This window comes from Pristis pectinata, chromosome 27, assembly GCF_009764475.1.
Source record: "Pristis pectinata isolate sPriPec2 chromosome 27, sPriPec2.1.pri, whole genome shotgun sequence".
Lineage (NCBI taxonomy): Eukaryota > Metazoa > Chordata > Chondrichthyes > Rhinopristiformes > Pristidae > Pristis > Pristis pectinata.
Genome location: NC_067431.1, coordinates 5,136,622 through 5,159,904, shown reverse-complemented (window position 1 = coordinate 5,159,904; position 23,283 = coordinate 5,136,622). Strand labels below are relative to the sequence as shown.

Here is a 23,283-nt window from a genome sequence, read left to right as displayed (position 1 = left end):
ATAAAGGTCCCCATAATATTTGAAAGTTCAGAATAGATCCAGAAATAGAGCAACAGATCTTCTCTAAATTTTAGATATTACATAACATCCTGTAACCATTGAGCATGAGTAGTTTCCATCCATTTAAGCAATACAGCCCCCCGGCCAATATGTGTAAGTCGGAAGTCTCCAGAATTATATCTTTTTCTCCAACAATCCCGAATAATGCAGTTTATTTGGCTTAAAATTTATTTTAAAAAGTACAGAAAAAGTTTGAAATACCTCTATCCAGAATTTTTCCAAACTCAGACGTGACCAAAACATGTGGATTAAGGAAGCCTCTCCATTATTGCATTTGTCACAATAAGGAGATATATCTGAATAGAAATGTGATAACTTGTCTTTGGACAGGTGGACTCTATGGACCACTTTAAATTGAGGGAGGGAGTGACGTGCACATAATGATGAAGTATTAACCAGTTTAAAAATTTGATTCCAAGTTTCCTCAGAAATTGAAATCTGCAGATCACGTTCCCAAGCGTTTTTAACTTTGTCTAAAGGGACCTTATTCATTCCTGATAATCTACCATAAATCTTACTTTTTGGTTACATTATATTAATCACGAAGCTTGTCCAGTATGGGTCTCTTTGGAAGTTAATTCTGTTAAAAAATTTTCTATTATTTCTTTGCTTGGCTCTTCACTTCCTTTATCAACAAATAAATTAACTGATAATTTGGTAGTTAAACATGCTTTGAGGATTTGGTTACAATTTAGAAAATACTATGGTTTATGGAATTTTTCTTTGTCTAGTCCCATTTTTGCTAATTTTTTCTTTAAACCTTCTATGACTGATATAGTTTTTAAAGAATGGGATAAATTGGGTATTACTCATTTTCAGGATCTGTTTGTTGGAGGAAATTTCTTAACGTTTGAACAACTGGCAACTAAATATAATTTGCCAAAAACTCACATTTTTCGATATTTGCAAATTAGAGATTTTCTCCAATCTCAAGTACATACCTTCCCTATAAGTCCTGATAAGAACTTAAAGATGTAATTTTTAATTTGAAGCCTTTTTATGATGCTTCAATATCTAAGATTTATGGTAGATTATCATTCACTTACTTCTCAACTCCAGCCTCAATACACCTACCACTGCATAGTGATCATGAGCACAAAAGTCAGTTGACTCAGAGCAAAATACTGCAGATGCTGGAACAATGGAGAACAGAAAACATTGGAAATACTCAGTTCTGCATCCATGCCATTTTTGATTTCCAATACTAATTCAACTATTTCAGATTATCAGCCATTCCAGTTTATTATCTTACATTTTCCATTCAGTTTTTTCTCTCTTCTGTTAATTTCATGTTGTTTATCTTCTTTGACTAATACCTCCTCAGATATACAATTGTTGTTCACAGGCCTTGTGAAGTATTTTCAGTATCTTCTGTTTTTAACAGCTTAGACTAGGCAAGGGCCGATGAGTATAGAATATTTTCTGATTAGTTGTGGGAATACTGGCAGTTCAGGTGAGAGATACAGTAGTATCATTCACTGCTTGCTGTGTGCTTTTATTTGAATTGGCAGTGATATGCAGCAGTTTCCTTATCCGTCAAGGCACGGCTAATTCTTTTTTGTTACTTCTTGCTGAGGTGATGATATTGGAAAAAAAAATCGGATATATTCAACAACGGGTGACTAGATTACACTTGTTAATGCAGACACTCCTTTCACATTTCTGGCATCTGTACTTAAATTCCATTCAAACGGGTAGAATGACAGGAATTTGCCTGCCAACTCCAAGATTCACGATGACCTTAACTTGGAAGATAGGGTTTACATAGATCTTACCAGCCAACAAACAGTTGGACCTGTAATATGTTATTCAGGTGACACAGTGGTTAGTACTACTGCCTCACAGCTCCAGAGACCTGGGTTCAACACTGACTTTGGGAGTTCGCATGCTCTCCCTGTGACCATACAAGTTTCCACCAGGTGCTCTGGTTTCCTCCCACATCTAGAGACATCCTGGTAAATTAATTGCCTATTGCAAATTACGCATTAGCATAGTTAGGTGTCAAAAAGAATCAAATGCAGAGTTGATGAAAGTGAGAAAGAGAAAAGTTACAAGGGAATATGGAGGAGGGAAATGAGACTGATAAAATTGCTCTGTTGGGAGCCAACATGGTCATTATAGATCAGAAGGGAGCCATCTGGCCTACAAGGACCATGCTGGCTCCATTCAGTGTCATGATAGGTAGTAAGGTAAAAATACTTTGCAAGTAATGAAAAATTACACTGCCACTGAATGGGTAAAATCTGGACTGCAACCTCACTGGAAAAATTTTAGGCTATCGTTGGGTGGCAAATGGAGAACTTGGTCAAAATCATACCAATTTTGGTATGGGAAAACCTGGGAAAATCATATCAATTTAAGAAAAGAATTAAAGAGATCTGAACTAGATATTCCTAAAAGTCACTGATCTTCTTTTGTTACTGACACAATTCTTTTGGTGCTGCATAAGTGTTAATTTCTGTATAGAGTATCAGAAGTTTCAAAAATCTACCTCTGCAGCTGTGGCTATGGGAAGATCCACCGACAAAGGAGAGACATCTCTTGTGTCCCAGGCTCCAGCAAACAGGTTATTTAGATGGTTCTTGAGATACCTAAGAAATGAAGCAGTGAGATAAGTGATTTTTGTTGGACACAGGGAACATTATTATCTCAAAATTCTTCTCTCCGCCAAGAGTCAGAGTCAAACATACACATCCCTTTTAACGCCAAATAGCTCACCTCCCTGCAGGAGATTTCCATAAATACCATTAGCTATTGGGTGTTTATTTGATTGATTCTTTATGTACAAACCTAGATCGTGAATAATGACACCACAGACATCCTAAATAATGAGTATTGACTGTGCACTTCTCCAAAGAAGTGAAGTCCAAAATTAGTTTTATGTAATATAACAACTGTCCCTAAATACCAAGTAAAATTTTTGGAATACCATCACCAAAATTGGAAGCTTCCCTGAATCCAGGGAATTATGGAAAATTAAAACCAACAACTATCAATTAGCCACTTCTTTTAAGACGCAAGTCCATCAGGACCCAAAGACTTGGCTCACAGCTCCGACGATTTCATCTGTACCACTTTTCTGATGATTAGAATTGGTTCCTTCCTCCTGTTCAATTTCCAATTTAAACTATTTCTTGGATGTTGCTTGTATCCTCTATAACGAAGACTGGTACAAAATAATTCCTTTGTCATTTCCTTACTTTTCACCATTAAGTCCCCAGACATGTTCTGAGATTCAATGCTCATTTGTTAAGGTTCTTTTTTAAAAATAGAGTCATTGAGCAGTAGGGCACAAATACAGGCCCTTTGGCCCAATGAGTCCACGCTGACCACGGTGCCCACCCAGCTAGTCCCAACTGCCTGCGTTCAGCTCGTATCCCTCTAAGCCCTGCCCCTCCATGTACCTATTCAAGTGCTTCTTAAATCATCTATAAGACTTGTAGTCATAGTAAGATATATCAGGGAAACGGGCCCTTCAGCCCACCGTCAATGTTAACCATCAACCATTAATTTACACCAATCCTACAGTAATCCCATTTTATTCACCCCACATTCCCATCAACTCCCCTCAGATTCTAACACACACCTACACACTGGAGACAATTTACAATGGCCAATTAACCTACCATGGGGGAAACCAGAGCAGGTACAGGAAACCCATGCAGATCACAAGGAGAGTATGCACACTCCACACAGACAGCACTGGAGGTCAGGATAAAACCTGGGCCACCGGCACTGAGAGGTTATCTACCTGATTTTTATATCTATAGCTTGCTGGATCTCATATGCTACCTTTCCTTCCTTATTAAATCTTTCAGTCAGTCAATCTTTGCTTCCTTAAACAATTTTATGACCTACTACCTGTTGTGCTTTTTCTTTAAGTATGATACTATAACTATTTTTAGTTAACCATGGATGGTGGGTCCTCTGTTTAGAATTATTTCCATTGTAATGTACCTATTCTGAACTGCAGGAATCACTGGATAATCATAAACCCATGCTGAATTTTTTCTATTCCTTCTTTACTATATGCTCACAAGAAGACAAGGAAATAGGAGAATTAGTAGGCTATCTGGCCCACAGGCATGCTCCGCCATTCAATATAATCATGGCTGATTGCCCCAGGTCTCAATTCTTCTTCTGTCCCAGTTCCACATAGTCCTTAATTCCCCAATCTTTCTCCATCTCCTCCTTAAATTGATCCAGCCTCCACAACCTTCCAGGGTAGAGAATTCCCACCTTTCTGAGAAGAAATTCCTATGCACCTCAGTTTGAAACGATCGCCCTCTTATCTTGTCACCATGTCACCTTGTTCAAGACTCTCCCACTCGTGGAAACATTTCAACAGTTATATCATCATGCCCCCTCAGGATTTTGTGTATTTCAAAAAGATCACTCCTCCTCCTTCTTCCGAACTCCAAAGAATAGAGATCCAAGTTCTTTAGCCGCCACAAGTCAGGAACAATATTACTTAGTTTCATTTTTGCACACAAACATGGAAGTAAGTAACACGAACTCTCCTAGCCAGTCCGCTGATATTACCGCTCCACTTACTCACGGTACGTGATAGATACCTAGTTCTCTTTCTTTGTATGGCATGTAATGATAATATTTGTATCAATGCACAACACTGTCAATAACCACAAGTTACTGTGGTTTGATGAATTGTCTAGCATCGTGTGACAACATACAGAAAGAGATGATCACGGTAACACAGCAAGACTAAACAACCTGTATAGACTTGGTGCTACTGATCAAAATCACTACAAACGCTTAATAACGATGCTGTTTTCTCACATTTTGGGGGGCTGGGAAGGCAGTGATCAGTTTTGACATCTGTCCACCACTAATTTCTTTCATTGCAACAAAACTCCCCCCACCCAAAGAGGACTGGCAAAACTGGACACTCCTTTTACTTCAAGGTTATTTATTTAACCATAAATAGTCAGTGCCATGTCAGTTAACTCAAGTTCATTGACTGGCTGTGTGATTGGCACAGGGGGGTATTCTTAGCCTCTGCACCCGTCTAGGAAAGGGGAAAAGAAAAACAGCCTGTGTTCCAGTTCCCAATCCCTAGCCAGCTTACCTCTACTGGAAGGTATGCGGATTCTGGGTGAAGACTGGGTCAGCTCTGCTGTGATGCCTCCACGTTTGAATTGCCCATTCACACTCACTTTCTGGGCTCAGATTGAGAAAATGGTCACGTGTGAGGTGCTGAAAGGTGCCCGTGGGACTGTCCTGCAGCACTAGGGAAAGAAAATCGGAAAGCAATACTTGTGGCTATGTTCAGTTACTGCCAGTGGAGATAATGGCTAAGTGGAGCAAAACAAAACAGGGGGAAATAAACGCCAGCTCCTCCAGAGAGATCTATTAATCCCATCTTCCTACCTACAAGTTAATTTGCACTAAAGGCTGCCAAAACTGCTGTGACAAATTTTGCCCAATTTAGCAGTGTCTGATATATGCTTTCATACAGCATAATGAAAAGATAACTAATTGCACTTTTCAACTCACAACTTGTCATCAGTCATTTTTAAAACATTTAATTACAGTTAATAACCTAGGTTAAGAAGCTAAATTGGTTTAATTTTCTGCACAACTAGTAAACACTTGATATTTACAGTTTTAATAAACTCACCAGTTGATGGCTTTTCCCACAAGTCCTTTGGGTTCACTTTTTGGTACGGCCTCTCTCCGAACCACGTGATATGGGTAGAGGACATCAATTGGAAACTCAACAAACACAGGTCCTAAGCAGACAGCACAAAAAGATTTCCTTAACTACCAAGTAAATTGACTTATGTTAGCAGATACAAATAAAAAGAATGTTGGCAACTTGGGAAAGCAGAGCATTTTGGGATTCGTCTGCAAGCATTCCTCCATTACACATTAAGCTATCTGATACTTCCATTGTTCCGCCCAAGTAGCATGTTTTAGTATGATACTTCTTCCCCACCCAACCTCGGTGCTCCTCTGAGTGACAGTGCCAAGTTTATAATAGCAGGTGTCACTCATCACACGAGATGAGGCATGGGCATGATATTGGTTTCTCACTGCAATATCATATTCACAAGAAAGCTGTGGAGAGCATTAGGGAGTCTTAGGGACCAGTTTTGTTCTGTTTTCAGCCCAAGCTCATTCTAAGCATTTTCCAGCCCAGCTAAATAAGTAGTCAGTGCTGCTGCCTCACAGCGCCAGGTTCGATTCTGACCACGGATGCTGTATGTGTGAAAACTGCATGATCTCCATGTGCCCACATTGGTTTCTGCTGGGTGTCCCAATTTCCTCCCACCCCACAAAGATGTGCTGCTAGTTAACTGGCTATTATAAATGACTTCTTAGTACAGGTAATTGGCAAAAGAATCAAAAAAAGATCCATTCATTATTTGAATGGGTTGACCAAGTGCTATATATGTAAGTTTACTGATGATATAAACTACATGGCTGTTTGAGTTGCAAGGAGGATGCAGAAGGCTTGAAGTGGAATACACACAGACCAAGTGAAAAATGGGCAAGGACATGGCTGATGGCATATAATACAGAAAAATGAGAGTCCATCCATTTTGGTACAGCAAATAAAAATTTATTTTTTTTTTAATAAAAGAGACAAGTATTGCTAATATTGAAAGGCGTTAAAACCAGGGTATCCTTGTACCTGAACCACTGCAAGTTAATATCTATGTACAATAAGCCATTAGCAAGGCAGATATATGTTGGCCTTTACTGCAGGAGGATTTGAGTAAAAGACTACTTGTTTAGTGCACTGGTGGAGACAGCACCTGAAATATTGTGGACAGGTCTATTTCCTTATCCAAGAAAGGACAGACTTGCAATTGAGGAAGTACAACAAAGGTTCACCAGATTGATTCCTAGAGTAGCTGGTTAAGCAGACTAGGACTTTATTCTCCACAGTTTAGAATAATGAAAGATGTTCAAAATGAAACTTACAAAATTCTAATGGGGCTTGACAAGGTAGATGCAGGGATAATATTTCCTTTGGGTGGAGCATCTAGAACGCAGGGTCACAGACTCACAATAAGGGGATGGTCATTCAGAACAGAGATGAGAAGAAATTTCTTACCAGGGGATAATGAATCTTTGGAATTCTCAACCTGAGAAGGCAGTAGAAGTTCAGGTGCTGGGTACATTCAAAGCAGACTAATTGGATATTATGGTAGTTAAGGGTTGGTGCAGGAAAGTGGCATTGATGTACAAGATCAGCAATGATCTTATAATTGGCAGAGCAGGCACAATGGCAGAAAGGCCTGCACATGCTTCTATCTCTTAAGTTCTAATGGCTTGGTGTCAATATTTATTTTATAATGCGCCTGAAATGATGGATCCTCACTTAATAACAAACTTTCTATTATTTAAGTACACAAATTCCCACAATTTGTCTCCTTCTAAATGAACCTGACAAATCCTAAAGCTCCTGTGCCTACACTGCCCACTACACATCTCCTCTCTCACTCTGAACACTACACTCCTACTTCTCCAATGTAATCAGTGCTGAGCTACGTACGAGGCCAATGTTATCTTCTGATCAACAATGATTACATGTTGTATCCCATTCCAATAGCTGAATTAAAATACTCCATTAACATAAAACCTAACCATGAAAACAACAACTAAACATTAAGGATAAAAAGTCAATGACCAATCATTGAACTCTCAAGTATTGCATAGAAAAAAAATCTGGTGTTCCTTAAAGGAATTGGATCTTTGGTGTGCCAGGGATGGAAATTCACCCTTGATTGGTGCTTGCAATATAGCAGCAGCTGTGTGTTTTACTTTACTTCTGAAATTCAGTTCTATAATACTTTTAAATTTTCATTTAAATAATCTACATCTACTCTGTGCTACAAAGCTTCCTCGAGACTGACCCTTGATTCCACCACTCCTGGATAAAGTAATTGGCTTTCTACTTTAAAAAAATCTATTTATAAAACTGCTATAAATAGCCAGAACAAAAAAAGTCAAGAATATTAAATGAATCTTTTGCATCTCATTTTTACAAAGGGTCAACTACGAACACTCTTTCAGCACTGATAACCTCAGACCCACAGATCCAAGTAATTGTTCTCTCGATTTCCAAATTGCACCATAACTCCTAAATGGGACTTTTTCCTACAACCAACAATAGTCTTTTCTTTTCCCCATAGGAATCCTTCCAAAACTTATGATAAATTACATTAACAGTTTATTTTGACAGTTGTTAAATATTGAACTTCCAACGCTTGTATGCCCAAGTTCTTGCCTGTCGCACAGTCTGTACCCTTCCGAGGCCAAGACAATTGCATATTCTAGATTTAAAGTAGAAAAGCTTTACCTTGCTATAACTCCTGCCACACCTGCTCTGGGGTTGTTTGATGCACAGGAAAATTTGCTCTGCACCTCCTCCAACTGTGCTGATCTTAAAAGCGAGGCTGACAAAATATCACTGAATATTAGAGCATTCCTAAACAACAGGATGTAAACTTCCCCTCCAAAAAACTTCAATGTTTTCTGATGCCAACATAAATCAATGACAAATAATTTGAACTGGATAATTTTACTTCTGGGTTGATGAGACTTTATCCTGCTTTTACTTTTCATTCCCTAAATGAGGAGGAGATGGAAGAAATAAACTGTAATTACTAAAGCCCTGAAAGTGAAAACAAAATACTTGTTCTGAAGAAGTGCATCTGCCCAAACATCAGCCCATCCTTTCTCCCTCAAATCCCAAAGACCTGCTATGTATTTTTAGAAGAAATTTACTTTTGCTCTTTTGGCACCTGCGATTGTTGAAGCAGTTTCTCATTGTCAGTGAATTTGTCCAATTTCATACCTGGAGTTCCAGACTGAGCCACTGCAATAGCCTTGCGGAGCACTGGAACAATGTCCCGGACTGTGCGAACTGTACTACAGGATTTACAGAGAGTTTTGAAAAGTGACAGTTGGTCAATATCCTGCAATGCACCTCGGCCCTAGAAATCAAATAGAAATACCAAAAAATAAAGTCTTAACCAGGTGCTTGTCTGAGATTTGCTAATTAGGACCATGAAATATTACCCTCTTTAAGTGGTCTACAGTTTGACACAGTTGATCACACCATTTGTCACCAATAGTTTTCCCATGCAATTTGGTTGGGGTATTCTTCTTCAGATTACATTAACTATAGACAGAGCTTCAATAATGGTTTCTCTTCCTGTGGAACTAATGTGGGACTCCATCTATCAATAATTTTTCTTCTTGCTGACTTCATTTACCGACATGGGATTAACTTCAACAGATACACTAATGACATGCAATAAAACCTGCTCAGTATTTTTCCAAATCCCTCCAGTGTACTGTCAAATTGGTGGTCAGATTTCAATGAGCTATAGTTTCCTCTATTTAGTTGGGAAGACTGAAGTGATCTGCTAAAGCCAATACCATAAAAGTTCCCCAATAACTCCATCCACTTCCCTGGCCACAGTCTCAGAGCAAACTAAACTGTTTGCAGCCACATCATCCTGTTCAATCTTGACCAAGCTTCTAGCCCCTCCCATTCTGCTTCAAAAAGATTCCATAATATCAAGCACCTCCATTCTACTTCACATGAAATCTTTACTCAAGACTTCTGAAGCTCCAGACAATTACTCCAATGACCTCTTCGAAGCCTCTCATCCCTCAGCTTTTTAAAACCAAAGGAAGTGAAGCATATTCTACCCATCTTGGCCATTGCCACAGGGCTTTGATATATATTGACAAGTGCCTTAAAGTCTGAAATTTCTCCTTGTGCTTGTATTTCTATAACCTTATCCCTCCCATCCCTAATTTCTTCAGCATCCACAAATAGCCGCATATTCTATACTGCACTGACTTCAGCCTCTTCAAACTTACCACTTACTGCTTTCAGATGCCTAGCATCTTTACGCAAGGCATCTTTAGATGCAAACTTTAGCATTTTTTTCCCACGTTCTCCACAACTCCTTCTCCCCTCTCCAAGAATTTTTCTAAAGCTCATCTCAAACAAACTTTAGTCACCCTACCTAATAAGTCCTGGAATCCATTCACTTTTTTATGAGACTTTTCTTCTGTTAAAGATGGTTCATGAAAACAAACTGTTCTACACGAACAAGCCATTTAAGATGCTCAACTAATATTTAGCCCCAGCCTAGACACTGAAGTCAAATCATCAATTATTTATATCAATAGCAGGTTCAATAGACCAAAATCTTGCAGAACTAAAAGTTCCCTCATTAATAACTCACCTGAACATTGAAACAACAATATGTAACTTTCCACAATGTTGAAAAATCTTACTGAAGACGAAACTTGGGATGCAGGTAAATGCAAGCTTATGGATCACCTTCCATTCTTTGTAATATTGTCAAATCCATACTGGTAACTCACATAAGGTTCCCTTCACACATTACTTTCATGTTCATCAATTTAAAATTCACAACCCTGTGTACAAACAGACTCACCATTCTTTTTCTCTGTAATCTTTGCCAGGCCTGCACACCTCCAGCACCTCTCCACCTCTCCAAAGTTGTGCACTCACTCCCAATTTTTGTTCTCCCTAATTTTGATTGCTATGCCTTCTGCTACCTAGCTCCCAAATTCTGGAATTCCCTCAGTAAACTTCTTTACTTCTCTCCTCCTTCATCACTTCTGAATCTTCCTTTGATCACCTGTCCTAATATATTAAGTAGCTTAAAACCAGACCTTGTTTGACAACAATTTGTGAAACACCTTTGAATACTTCACTGCATTAGAAACACTATGTGAATACCAACTGCAGTTGTTAAATACGTACAATCATAATACAGCTGCACAATGATCTTGCCACACACTTTCCTGATAACTGGCATTAAAGGTCGCAAGTGATGTCTTGTTTATTGCAAACTTAACTACCCAATATATAGTAAACTATGCGGTTTACCAGTCAAGCTGAAGCCTTTGCATTTTTTTTGGGAGGCAAGTGCGTGGCAAGAGCCTAAAATTCTAAAGATCTTGTATGCAATGTGGTGCCTGTATTATGATTGCGTACATTTATCAACTAATAACTTGCATTTTCACAATGTTTTTAAAGACTAATAGCGAGACAAATAAGTACCATCATCATGAAGAATAAAGAAATCAAAATGTTTCTTAAATGACATTATTCATAACATCCCTTCAAGAATTTCCAAGGAATTTTCTCTTAAGTGTTCTCAAAAAATTGTTCATATTCAAAAGACTGCCTAAAAACAGCTCATAAATAAGGCCAGCCAGAGGAACAATTATTAAAACAACTGCCTTCTATTTGTGATGGTTCCTTTTAAAGTCCCATCTATGAAACACTAAAATCCATCTGACATTATGTTGCTCGGCACACTAAAATCCATCAAACATTACACTGCTCATCACAGACCTACAATTGAATGTCCTGTTCACCTGTAAAAGAGTTGCAGCTGCTCCCCCAATCAACAGTACTGGAGTTTCTGCCATCTGGGCATTTTTAATTGCAGTCACAGTGTTCGTTAAACCAGGACCAGCTGTTACAGCAGCAACACCAATAGAACCTGAAACAGAGAGACAGTTTTCACTGGACACATTCAATAGTTAGTTTTTTTGCAACAGCACAAGCAGCAGCAGACTCCCAGAGGCATTGATATTAACTTTATCACCCATGTTTATGGACCCTTTTGCTTGTGCTTTTCATAGTTACTGTCTATGGAGTGATCAGCATGCTGCCCAATTACGTTTCATTATATAAAATGCAGACAATAGTGAGTTTATATGAAGGGCAAAGGACAAATATAGAGAGCAAAACAACAGAAGGACTATACAAGATCTACACGGCTGACAATGCCAGGGATCTATGCCAAGAGGTACACAGCAGCTGCTGTCAATTGCAGTGCTCTAAATAAATTTTTACATGTCTTCAGATTGTGAAACTGGGAAAAATAAAGAGGCCAGGGTTTATGAATAACATTTATTTCCTATTCTCCTTTTCTCTTTTGTATCTTGAACGAGTAGGATGATCATTTGAAATGTGATCATTCTATTCACTGAAGAACAGCTTCAGGTTGCAAGATATGCAATTACATTTGGATAAGCAAAGTGCAGAGATTATGGAACAAAGTAGCATGAAAACAAGGATGCAGTGAACTAAGGGGCCTTCTGTAATATTTTCAAGAAATTAGGCCCTCGTAAAACAAGTCTGAGACTGTAACACGCGATATGTCATGCATCAGTGATTGGCTCAGTTTATAAAGCTATCTTTATTAAGGACCAGATTCCATGGTGCAGAATACCAGCACAGCTAAAATGGATATATTAACTGGGGCAATAAATCAGCAAACAATAATTCAGTGGCACCAAACAAAAACAGAAAATGCTGGAAACTCTCAGCAGGTCCAGGCCTTTACTTTAGACAACATATGTGTTCTGGCAAAGGTTCTTCGCCCTGAATTGTTTTCTTTTTTCCTTGCTATAAATGCTGCCTGACCTGCTGTGTGTTTACAGCATTTTCTGGTTTTGTTTCAGATTTCAGCATATGTAGTTTTTTAAAATTTTCATTCAGTGGCACCAAATTGCATCCAGGGTCCAGCAGGAAAACTATGATAAGTAGGGTTGAAATCATGTTGATCGACTGACTTAATGGACAGTGTGCCAAGTCTCAATTTTAGCATACACAGTGATCATTCTCCCGAGACAGAAACCATGAAAAGAACACTTAGAATTGCCTATTTGCATGGGTGATGTGGTTAATGTTTATTTTAATTGATAAATCTTATAAATTATCTTACAAGCAAGTAGACACAAATTAATTCCAAATTAACTGGAACATCAAGAATGTCTGGATACCAGTACTGGTTGTCCTCAGGTTACGAATGTCCAACTTACGGACACCCCCTACATACAAACAAGCTTCCATTGATGAAAGTTAAGAAGTGTGTAAAATATGAAGTAACAAATTTTACAGAAATAAAAGAAATTGTGTGGCCAAAGACAATTGAGCAAATCAACCAATGCAATGAAAGATACAGGCTCTTAATACTCTCAAACTATGCATGAAGGAAGTTAATCAGTACTTAGTTAAGTCCCACTGAACAGGTTTCTGCCCTTCCCCCATGAATAAAACTGTTTCCATTTATGTCACTAATGTAGAGTTTTGGTGATGGCAAGATATTTCATTGTTACTGACTGACAGACCAATCAATACTTTGCAAGGGAATTGTCACATCTGTTAGCAGTCACATATAATAAGTTGAAAGGCAGGATTTGTACGAAGATAGTTAGAAAGACCAAGATATTCATTATAGAAAAATATTAATTACATAATGCAATACTAACAGTCAAGACATCATGATGAGAAAGGAAAAAAAACAAGAAGCTGTTGTGACAGCGTCCTTCAACTTAAAATCTTCAACACATAGATTTTTAAGCCGAGGTTGAAAAGCAACAGTTTGTCCTCCCTTTATTTTGTTAAGGCCAGGTTACATATTACAATCAGAGAGTTGTAGAGAGAATAAGGCACAGAAACAGATGCTGCAACCCACTGAAACACAAGCACCCATTTATACATGAATCTGACCCTAACCCATTTTATTTCCCCCCACATTCCCATCAACTCCCACAGATTCTACCACTCAGCTACATACTAGGGGCATTTTACAGTAGCCAAATAACCTACATTTTTGGGACATGGGAGGAAATCGGAGCAGCTAGGGAAAACCCACACTGTCACAGGGAGAACTTGCAAACTCCACATTAACGACACTGGAGATCAGGATTGAACCTGGGTTACTGAAGTTATGAGGCAGCAGCTCAACTAGTTGTGTCACTATGCTGCTCTAGATCCCCTGGGGAAATAAAATGAAAATCACCATACAAATTTGGATGCAATTAATGGAAAAGGGGATGCTGGTGTTAGTACCTTGAGAAAAATAAAGACACTTGAGTAAATTCTGTTGGTGGCATCGGAATGGAATTATTGGAAATAATGGTCTAACTGGGACAAATCAAGTGAAGCCAGAGATGAGGAAGCATCATAATTACATGACCAAATCAAGAAAGTGTTGGTTTCATTAATGAATGGTTCATTAGGAGGCTGAGAAAATTAGTTATAGTTATGAACAGGGAGCATTTGTCAACCCCTTGCAACAGGGTATTTATATTCATGAAATACTGACAAAAGGCAGGCAGCTAACAGAAAACTCCTTGAGATGGATCCTGCATGCTATTCTTGGCATAACACTTTGACCAGCTGAGAATTATAAACCCAGAAAGGAGATAATTGCTTTTGTCTTCAGTTGATGGTGAGGCACTTTGTTGTTGTTGGTTGATTGACCAATATTTTGTGAGGGAATCATCACACCTGCTACCAGTCATCCATCTGTTTAGTACTATTATAATGTGATAATTATTGTCACCATCAGCTCTCCGTGAACCAATAAACCATACTATTCCTTAACCCTTTGGGCAATCTGTGAACTTTTGAAATAGTGTAATTACTAACAACATCCTGTGTGATTGTGGAAAATGGAAATCAACCCCTTCATGTCCTTCTTGACACTGTTGATCACCCTGTCCTCCTCTCTAACATCATTTGGCTGGTTGGGGGGACACTTGCCTGGTTCTATTTATGTTTATCTAGTTATAATCAGAGAATTAACAGCAATAGCTTCTCTTGCCTCACCCACACTGCAATCACCAGTTTCCTCTAAAGACCTATGTCTCCTTCCCATCTTTCATCAATATACTATTCTTAAATTACATTGTCTGAAAACACTGATAGTTTTCACATTTACCCTAATGACACTCAGCTTCATCTCACCACCAATTCTCATGACTCCTCCATTAGTTCCAATTTGTCAGACTGTTTGCCTGACATCCAGTACAACGTAGGCAGAAATTTCCTCTCAGCAGATTATTGAGCAGATCAATGCTATTGTGTTCAGTCTCCTTCACAAACTTTGTTTCTTGACAATGATTCCATCCCTATCCCTGGAAGTTGTCTGAAGCTCAATAAACTGCTTGCAAACTTAGTGGAATATTTGATCATACATCCATTTCCGTCTTCGTAACATCCGACCACCACTGTCATAATTGACATCTACCTTCCACATAGCACTTAATTCCCCGATCTTCCAAAAATTTATCTACCTCTTTAAATACTTTCAGTGATCTAACCTCTACACACTCCAAGACAGAGAATTTCAGAGATTCACCCCATCTGTGAGAAGAAATTCCTATGTACTTCACTGATAAATGACAGCCCCTTTGTCTCGTAATTATGTCTCATTGTTCAAGATTCTCTCACTTAGGATCTTATGTTTCAATAAAATCATCCCTCATTCTTCTAAACTCCAAAGAATACAGATCCAACTTTTCTTTAAATGCTTGTGATAGCACTTCTCATCCCAGGAATTAGTCTAGTGAATCTCTTTTGGAATGCCTCCAATACCAGTTTATCCTTTCTTACATAAAGGGCCAAAATTGTTGTATTTTAGATATGACCTTAGCAACACCCAGTACAATTGTAACAATACTTCCCCATTTCCAAACCCCTTGACCCTAATTTTGACAATCTCTTGGGGCAGAGAGAGTTCCAGACCTCTATGAACCCATGTGTAAAGATATGCTCCTGATCATTCTAACTATAATTTTAAAGTTATCCTGAGGATATAGGGGAGACTAAGAGAAAATCTCTTAAATCATCTTGAACAGTAATATTGTATTCTTGAGGGAGTATGTACTCTATTATAATGAAATCATTCTAAAAGGAGATAAATAACTTGTGGTTACTGATAAAGATTAAGCGGCAATCAGACTGCATAATTTTAAACCTTTGCATTTTTATGCAAGCAATCTTGACGTTGTTAAGGAAGGTTATAAAAAGGTCGTAAGGGCAAGTTAAGGCTGAATAAGTACCTGAAAGTCTGGCCACAGAATCAGCAGCAAATACAGCCGTGGCTTCATGCCGGGTGTCTACCACACGGATCCCAATCTTTTCACAAGCCACAAGAATAGGTGATATGTGTCCGCCGACCAAAGTGAAGAGGTATTTCACACCATGAGCCTTCAAGACCTCAGCGACTCTCTCACCGCCATGTCTGGGGCTTTCAGGTTCCACCTATCCAGAAATATCACAGGAAAATATCACATATCCAAAATACAGCCTCAATTCTGAACGTCCAGCAAACTAACTTCCAATTTTTAAGAGAATGCAGAAATGTAGAGGGCAGCCACATCCCTGAGCACCAAGTACAAAATCAGTCAGATCTCCCATCGCCCTAACGAATCACAGGACGGGGTTCAGTATGTCCATGCAGGTAAGTAACTGGTCTGCTCTCCAAGTCAAGTTTATTTTCATATACACAAGTACAGTGAGATACGGGCACGATGAAAAACCTGCTTGCAGCAGCATCACAGGCACGTAGGTACAGACACTACACAGAACATAATATTACACAAGAGGGGGATTCTCCAGAGGGAGAAGCCAACGTATCCTCTTTGAGCTTTTTTCAAGGACGCAGGATCCAGTCCAATTCCTACAACTACAACACCAGAGGCGGGGGTTGGTCGCCCGTCCTATCCAGCAACCTCTGAGCAGGGCAGGGGCAGTGATCTCACAGCACAACCCAGCAACCCCGGGCAGGGCAACATACAGCCCACCGCCCTCGGGCAGCGGCCTCTCCACTCCAGGGGCTCAGGCACGGGGGGAGCAGCCCGAACCCCAGGGACAGGAGACCCCCACCCCACCGCACCCCACCGATCTCGGCTATTGGGGTCCGGTCTGTCCCCCTCCAGGCCTCGGGCCGCCCCGTTCCTCTTACCCGGTACCGGAGCTGGTGCATCAGCCCCAGCTTCCAAGCCGCAAACAGTGCAGCGCCGATGACGACGGCCGTCAGGCTCCAGCACAGCGAACACCCCGCGGCGGCGGCGTCGATCTCCATGGCCGATGAGAGAGACTCGGGGGCCGAGAGCCGGCTCCAAGTTCCCGATCCCTCGCCTCACCTCAGCCCCGCGTCGACGCTTCGCAGCGCTTCCAAGACGACTGACGGCACCAACCACCTATCACCATCCAGATCGCAGGGGGGCCACCTGCGGCTTCGTCCAATCATAGGCAAGAGAAGGCGGGCTTCAAGCCGGGGCGGGTGAAGCTGATCGGCCGGGTTACTGATTGGATGCTACCTATCACGTGGCCTCCCGCCGGCCCGCCGTAGGAGGCGGCGCAACAGCGGGCCGTCGTCACCGGGGCCGGTCAGCGGCTGTGGGCGCCACGGCGGCGGGATTGGGTTCGCAGCGGTAACTTTAGATTTTTATCATTTGTGTAGTTATGTGGAGGGTGTTTATTAAAGTTTCACTGGCGGTTCCTGTGGTATTTCAGTCTGAGTCCGTGTGTGGGAGGCGGCAGCGCGGGGTCAGGCCCCGGCAGCCCCGGCCTGTGGCCGGCACAACCTGCCGAGGAAGGCGGGTGTTGTGGAAGTCACAGGCGGCGTGAAGCCGATCCCAGCAGCGTTGGGGCCGTGACTCGGTTGGGAGCAGACGATCAGAGCGCGGTTTCTGCGCAGGAGGAGTCCACTCGGCCCATTGTGTCCATGTCGGCTCTCCAGCACTGTAACTCTCTGGTTCAACCGCCTACCCCTTTTCCTATAGTCCTGTAACTTTTTCTCCACCATATGCTTAACTAGTTCTTGAAGGCCACAATGTAACCTGACTCCACCACACCTGTAGTAAGAACATGCCAACCACATGATGTATGAAAGGAATGTTTTGTTTGCTCCACTCTTAATTCCCTTTATAGTATATCTGTGACCTCTAGTTCTTGAATCCTCCACCAAAGAAAACAATCTTTCTATCCACTCTACAGACCTGTCATCATTTTGTTTACTGTTGTAATCAAATCTGTTGTAAGACTATTGAATGGTTCCCATTACAATAAACTGGACTCTTGACCTCACAATCTCACTCGTTATGACCTTGCACCTTATTGTCTACCTGCACTGCACTTCCTCTGTAGCTGTGACACTTTGATCTGTATTCTTTATTGTTTTACCATGGACTACCTCAATGCACTGTGTAATGAATTGATCTGTATGAACGGTATGCAAGACAAGTTTTTCACTGTACCTTGATACAACTGCCAATAATGAACCAATTCCATATAAGGATGTTCAAAATTAAAATCTTTCTAACTCCTCCAAAGAAGGCAACCCTAAATCTATTCCTGTAACTAGTTCCTCATCCCAGAGACTGCAGGTCTTTTCTGAACCCTCTCTAATCCCTTCAGGACATAAAACAGTACAACAGTTCGGCCCACCATGATGCCAATCTAACTATTCCCTTTGCCTGTATACCTCTATTCCCTGCCTGTTCATGTGTGTCTCTCTAAATGCCTCTTAAAATTTGCTCTTGTATCTGCTTCTACCACCTACCCTGGCAACACCTACTATTCATTGTGCTTATATTTTAAAAAAAATTTGCCTTGCAATTCTCCTTTAAACTTTCCCCCTCTCTCTTTAAACCTATGCCCTCCAGTATTTGAAATTTCTGCACTGGGAGAAAGACTGACTACCTAATCAATCTAGATCTCTCATAATTTTATATAATTCTATCAGATTGCCCTTCAACCTCTGAAGCTCCAGAAAAAAACAATCCAAGTTTGTCCAGCCTTATAGCTAATACTCTCTAATCCAAGCAACATGCTTGTAAATCTCTTCTGCACCATCTCCAAAGCTTGTATAGACTCCCTGTAGCGTAGGAACCAGAACTGCACACAATACTCCAAATGTGGCTTAACCAAAGTTCTATACAGCTGCAACATGACTTCCTGACATTTATACTCAATCCCCTGACTACAAAATGCAAGCAAGCAGTATGTCTTCTTTACCACCCTATCCATTTGTGTTGCTACTTTAGGGAGCTATGGACTTGGAACCCAAAATCCCTCTATACGTCAGTGCTCCTAAGGGTCCTGCCATTTATTGCATACTTTCGTCTTGCATTTGACCTCCCAAAATGCAACACCTCTCACTCACCTGGATCAAATTGCATTTGCTGTTTCTCTGTCCAAATTTCCAGCTGATCCATATCCTGCTGTATCCTTTGACAATCTTTCAGACTATTCACAACTCCACTAGTTTTCATATCATCTACAAACTTACTAATCAGACCACCTCCATTTTTATCTAGATCATTTATCACAAGCAGCAGAGGTTCCAGCACTGATCGTGTGGAACATCACAGGTCAAGACCTCCAGGCAGAGAAACACTGCTCCTTTACCACACTCTGTCTTATATAGAACAGTACAGTACAGCACAGAACAGGCCCTTTGGCCCACAATGTTCTGCTGACATAGCTATTCCCTCCTACCTACAGAATGCCCATATCCCTCTATTTTCCTCTCATTCATGTGCCCATCCAAGCCCCCAGTGAATTTGCCTCCACTGCCCTATCAGGCAACTCATTCCAGACATCTACCATTCGCTCAGTAAAAAAACGTACCCCTCACGTCTGTTCTGAACCTACTCCCTCTCACCTTAAATGCATATGACCAAGCCAATTTTGTATCCAACTTACCAACTCACCATGGATCCCCTGTGACAATCTTCTGGACTAGCCTACCATGAGGAACCTTGTTAAATGCTTTACTAAAGTCTATGTAGACAACATCCACTCTACTATTCTTGTCAATCATCTTCGTCACTTCCTCAAAAAACTCAAATCAAATGCGTCAAACAGTATCTCCCCTGCACAACACCATGCTGACGAATAAGTCTAGGCTTTTCCAAATGTAAGTGATTCTTGTCGCTAAGAATCTTCCCCGAGATACTACATTTAATGTAGTGGCCTGAATTGAATACACTACTCCAGTTGAGACTGGACCAGTGCTTTATAAAGTTTAAGCGTAACTTCCCAGCTTTTATACTCCATGCCTTGGAGTGATAAAGCCCAGAATTATGTTTGCTTTATTGACTGCTTTCTGAATCTGTCCTGTTACTTTCAATGATTTGTGTGCACACAGCCCCATGTTTTTCTGTCCTGCATCCCTTTTAGAACAGTATTCTACATTGCCTCGCCTCATTCCTTCAACCAGAATACATCACCTTGAGTTTCTGCATTAAACTTCATCTGCCGTGTGTCTGCCTATTCCACCAGCCTATACATATCCTGCTGCAATCTATCACTCCAAGTTGGGTCATCAATATAGATCAAAAAAAAACAAGGATGCACTTCTCCCACCAAGCAACTGGAATACACTGGGAGGAAAAAAGAAACTTTTTTGCTTAGCATCTATGTCTAGTGACTCTTACTAAAAAAAATTTTTGATGCATCCTCCCCTGGTTGAATACAGTGCAGAACTTTAGAATGCTTTTGCAATACTCATTGTTGACATTCATGTGTACAGTATCTGTGGAAGGAGAAACAGAGTTATCATGTCAGATGAAAGATAAAGGGTTTTCAACCTGAAATATTAACTGGTTCCCTTTCTACAGATGCTGTCTGACCTGCTGAATGTTTCCAGCATTTTCTTTTTTCATTACACACCTTAAAACACCATTTTGTAACTGATATACTGATGGGAGGGAAAGTTGCCATTGTAATGAATGCTAGGTTTACTTAAGCATGGAATCAAAACAGAAAATATTGAATATACCTGGTGTATCAGGCAATATCTGTAGAGAGTTAACAGTTAAGGTTGAGGTTGATGACCTTTGGTTAGAACTGGGAACCGTTTAAAAATAAGTTTAAAGCTGCAGAGAAAGAAAGCAAGGACAGATAGTACTGTACAATGCCTGTAATAGAATGATGGTGCTGTATTGTTGTCAAGGAATGTCTGTAGTAGGTGTAGTCGAGGCCAATGAATTAAACCTGAAATACCAGGTGATTTGCGGTGGGAGGAAACCTAAATGCCACAAGTATGAGGTACAAGACTAGAATAACGTGTTTTGTGGAAAACCTATATGATCCTGAGGGGCTTTGACAGGATGGATGTCGAGAAGATGTTTCCTCTTGTGTGGGAATCTAGAATTTAAAGACACTGTTTAAAAATAAAGCATTTCCCATTTAAGACACTGATGAGATAAGATTTTTTTCTGAGGATCATGAGACTTTGGTCCGCTCTTCCTCAAAGGGTAGTGGAAGCAGAGTCATTGAAAATTTTTGAGGTGAGGTAGGTAGAGAGATTCTTGATAAACAAGTGGTTGAAAGATTACTGGGTGCAGGCAAGAATGCAGGGTTGGAACAGAGTTAAGGAGCCATGGGCACTCGCAAGGGCCCCAGCTATGTGGGACAGTCAATGTTACGAGCCTGCACTGGTAACAAAGTTTTACACCTGCCCCTACACCTCCTCCCTCACCACCATTCAGGGCCCTAGACAGTCCTTCCAGGTGAGGCAGCACTTCACCTGTGAATCTGAGGGTGTCATTTATTGCATCCATTGCTGCCTGACCTGCGGAGTTCCTCCAGCATTTCGTGTGTGTTGCTTCAGATTCCAGCATCTGCAGAATTTCTTGTCTCAGTGGGCAAGAATATGGAATATAATGTGAAAAAAATGTAGTGTCATCAGCAGGCCATCCAGATGCTTTCTTTTGAAAAGAACTTTCCAGTTAACTGTTCTTTGAGATGCCTGTCTGAAATTTGAACTGATAATTTCCATCGAATGCAGATGGAAAAGAAAATAAAGTATTATGAAGGCAACGTGTGGGGAGTGTATTTGCAAGCCCCGTCTCCTTGAGCTTGATGGCTTGAGTTTTGAGTTGAGCGATTGCGCCGCTCCGCTCTTTCTGACCCTGCGTGGCCGCCGTGCGGAGCCCTTCACTGCGCGCGTTCGCATCGCCTGGAGGCGCCGAGAGGGAGCGAGGTGAGGAGGGGAAGGGGGGAGGGAGAGTGGGGGCAACCGGGGCGGGGAGGGTTCTGGAGAGGAGGTCGGAGTAATGGGGGGAGGGGGAGGGTTGCTGCCGATGAGGGAGAGGTGAGGTGCAGGGGTCCCCACCGTCTGAGGTGCAGGGGTCCCTACCAGTGGGTCCAGAACCAGGGCCCTTAATATCTGGAGTTTCACTCAATACAGGAAGAGAAACGGCTTTGCCCAGTGGATGGAAATAATGTTCAGCTCGTTAACACAGATTCTAACCTTCATTTCTGTCCTGTGCCGGTTCAGCAAAGAGGAGGAAGAGAGGGTGACAGAGCAATCCGTAGGGATTGAAACCAGGAGAAGGTTGGAGGATGGGGTTAGAGGTGGTGGGGTATAACCAGCCTTTAAGACAGGAACTACCTAAATAGAGGAATGACAAAGGAATAGAAGGACATGTCAGTTAATGGATTGAGATAAACTTAACTGGGCTTGTGTGGGTAAAAATATCACCAGTACATATCAAATGTGGAATAGCTTACTTAACACTAAATAAAATATGTTGGACTAGATCACCTGGTTTGGGGTGTGAATCCATTATTTTTGGAATGAAATTGAGTGCTGGCACATTGTGTGGTGGAAAAATTGGTTATTGAAAGAAAATACATTCAGAAAATAAGAGATTTGATCTGTAATAAGAACAAAAAGATTGACCTTTTTGGATGCTAAAATGTAATGGTTGCTGGTTCTCTCACATTATCTGTGAAGATGTAGAATTTACCATTTAGTGTCAGTAGAGTTCTGTCATGGAAAAGTGCAATGAAGCCACTAAAGTGAAAGAAACAATTTCATTCATCACTTGTAACTGAAGTGGCTAAGCACACATTGAATAAACGAGGCAACGAGGGAAGTGCAATGAGTGGTACAAGCCTAGAAAGGGAACAATAACTGGGGGCAAACAGAAGTTTTTAAAAAAACAAGTGATTTTTATCCATTTTTCCAGTTTGCCTGTAATGGTTCCAGGGTGAGGATGTTCATTCTTGCTGCTGTTATTGTTATTTGATGTGTGGGATTTCTTGTTCTGGGATCTGTTATGTCTCCAGTGCAAAAATACTTCAAGAAAATTATCAATTGCACCAGCAATCACAATTCATAACATTGTTGCTTATCTTGTAACACACTGGAAGTTGATCTCCACCATGGGAAAAAACTCAATTTTTGTTCTTTTAGAGCAGCAAATTTATTGTGAATAAATTTGTACTTGGTCTGAGAAATCTTATTCCCCACAACTGTTCAGATAGTAGTAGATAGACATTTGCACTCTGTAATACTAGGGACTTGCATGTTCTTTGCTTGCTATTTGTGGTGGGGTTCCTATATGTCACACAACAACAGAATGCAAATGAACATG

The 23,283-nt window shown here is 40.7% G+C and overlaps 3 protein-coding genes across 8 annotated transcripts in view; 2 read left to right on the top strand and 1 right to left on the bottom strand.

The window, feature by feature from the left end:
- The window catches only part of ilvbl (ilvB (bacterial acetolactate synthase)-like), a 36,625-nt gene extending 19,579 nt beyond the window's left edge, over positions 1-17,046 (bottom strand). The window contains exons 1-6 of the mRNA XM_052039967.1: positions 16,854-17,046; positions 15,949-16,150; positions 11,464-11,591; positions 8,888-9,026; positions 5,699-5,810; positions 2,552-2,651 (exon numbers count right to left, since the gene is read on the bottom strand). Of these exons, the coding sequence (XP_051895927.1) occupies positions 2,552-2,651; positions 5,699-5,810; positions 8,888-9,026; positions 11,464-11,591; positions 15,949-16,150; positions 16,854-16,973 (801 nt within the window). The 5' untranslated portion in view covers positions 16,974-17,046. The remainder of the gene's footprint in view (positions 1-2,551; positions 2,652-5,698; positions 5,811-8,887; positions 9,027-11,463; positions 11,592-15,948; positions 16,151-16,853) is intronic.
- The window catches only part of tirap (toll-interleukin 1 receptor (TIR) domain containing adaptor protein), a 311,479-nt gene that overhangs the window by 174,692 nt on the left and 113,504 nt on the right, over positions 1-23,283 (top strand). The window lies entirely within an intron of this gene.
- fam118b (family with sequence similarity 118 member B) overlaps positions 17,239-23,283 on the top strand; it is a 30,480-nt gene continuing 24,435 nt past the window's right edge. For 3 of the 6 annotated variants that reach the window (XR_007958291.1, XM_052039973.1, XM_052039978.1), the window contains exon 1: positions 17,239-17,325. The gene's annotated coding sequence lies outside the window, so the exon portion shown is untranslated. Of the gene's footprint in view, positions 17,326-21,834; positions 21,885-23,283 lie in introns of those variants that run through there. The other 3 variants (XM_052039977.1, XM_052039975.1, XM_052039976.1) reach the window with 3 other exon arrangements.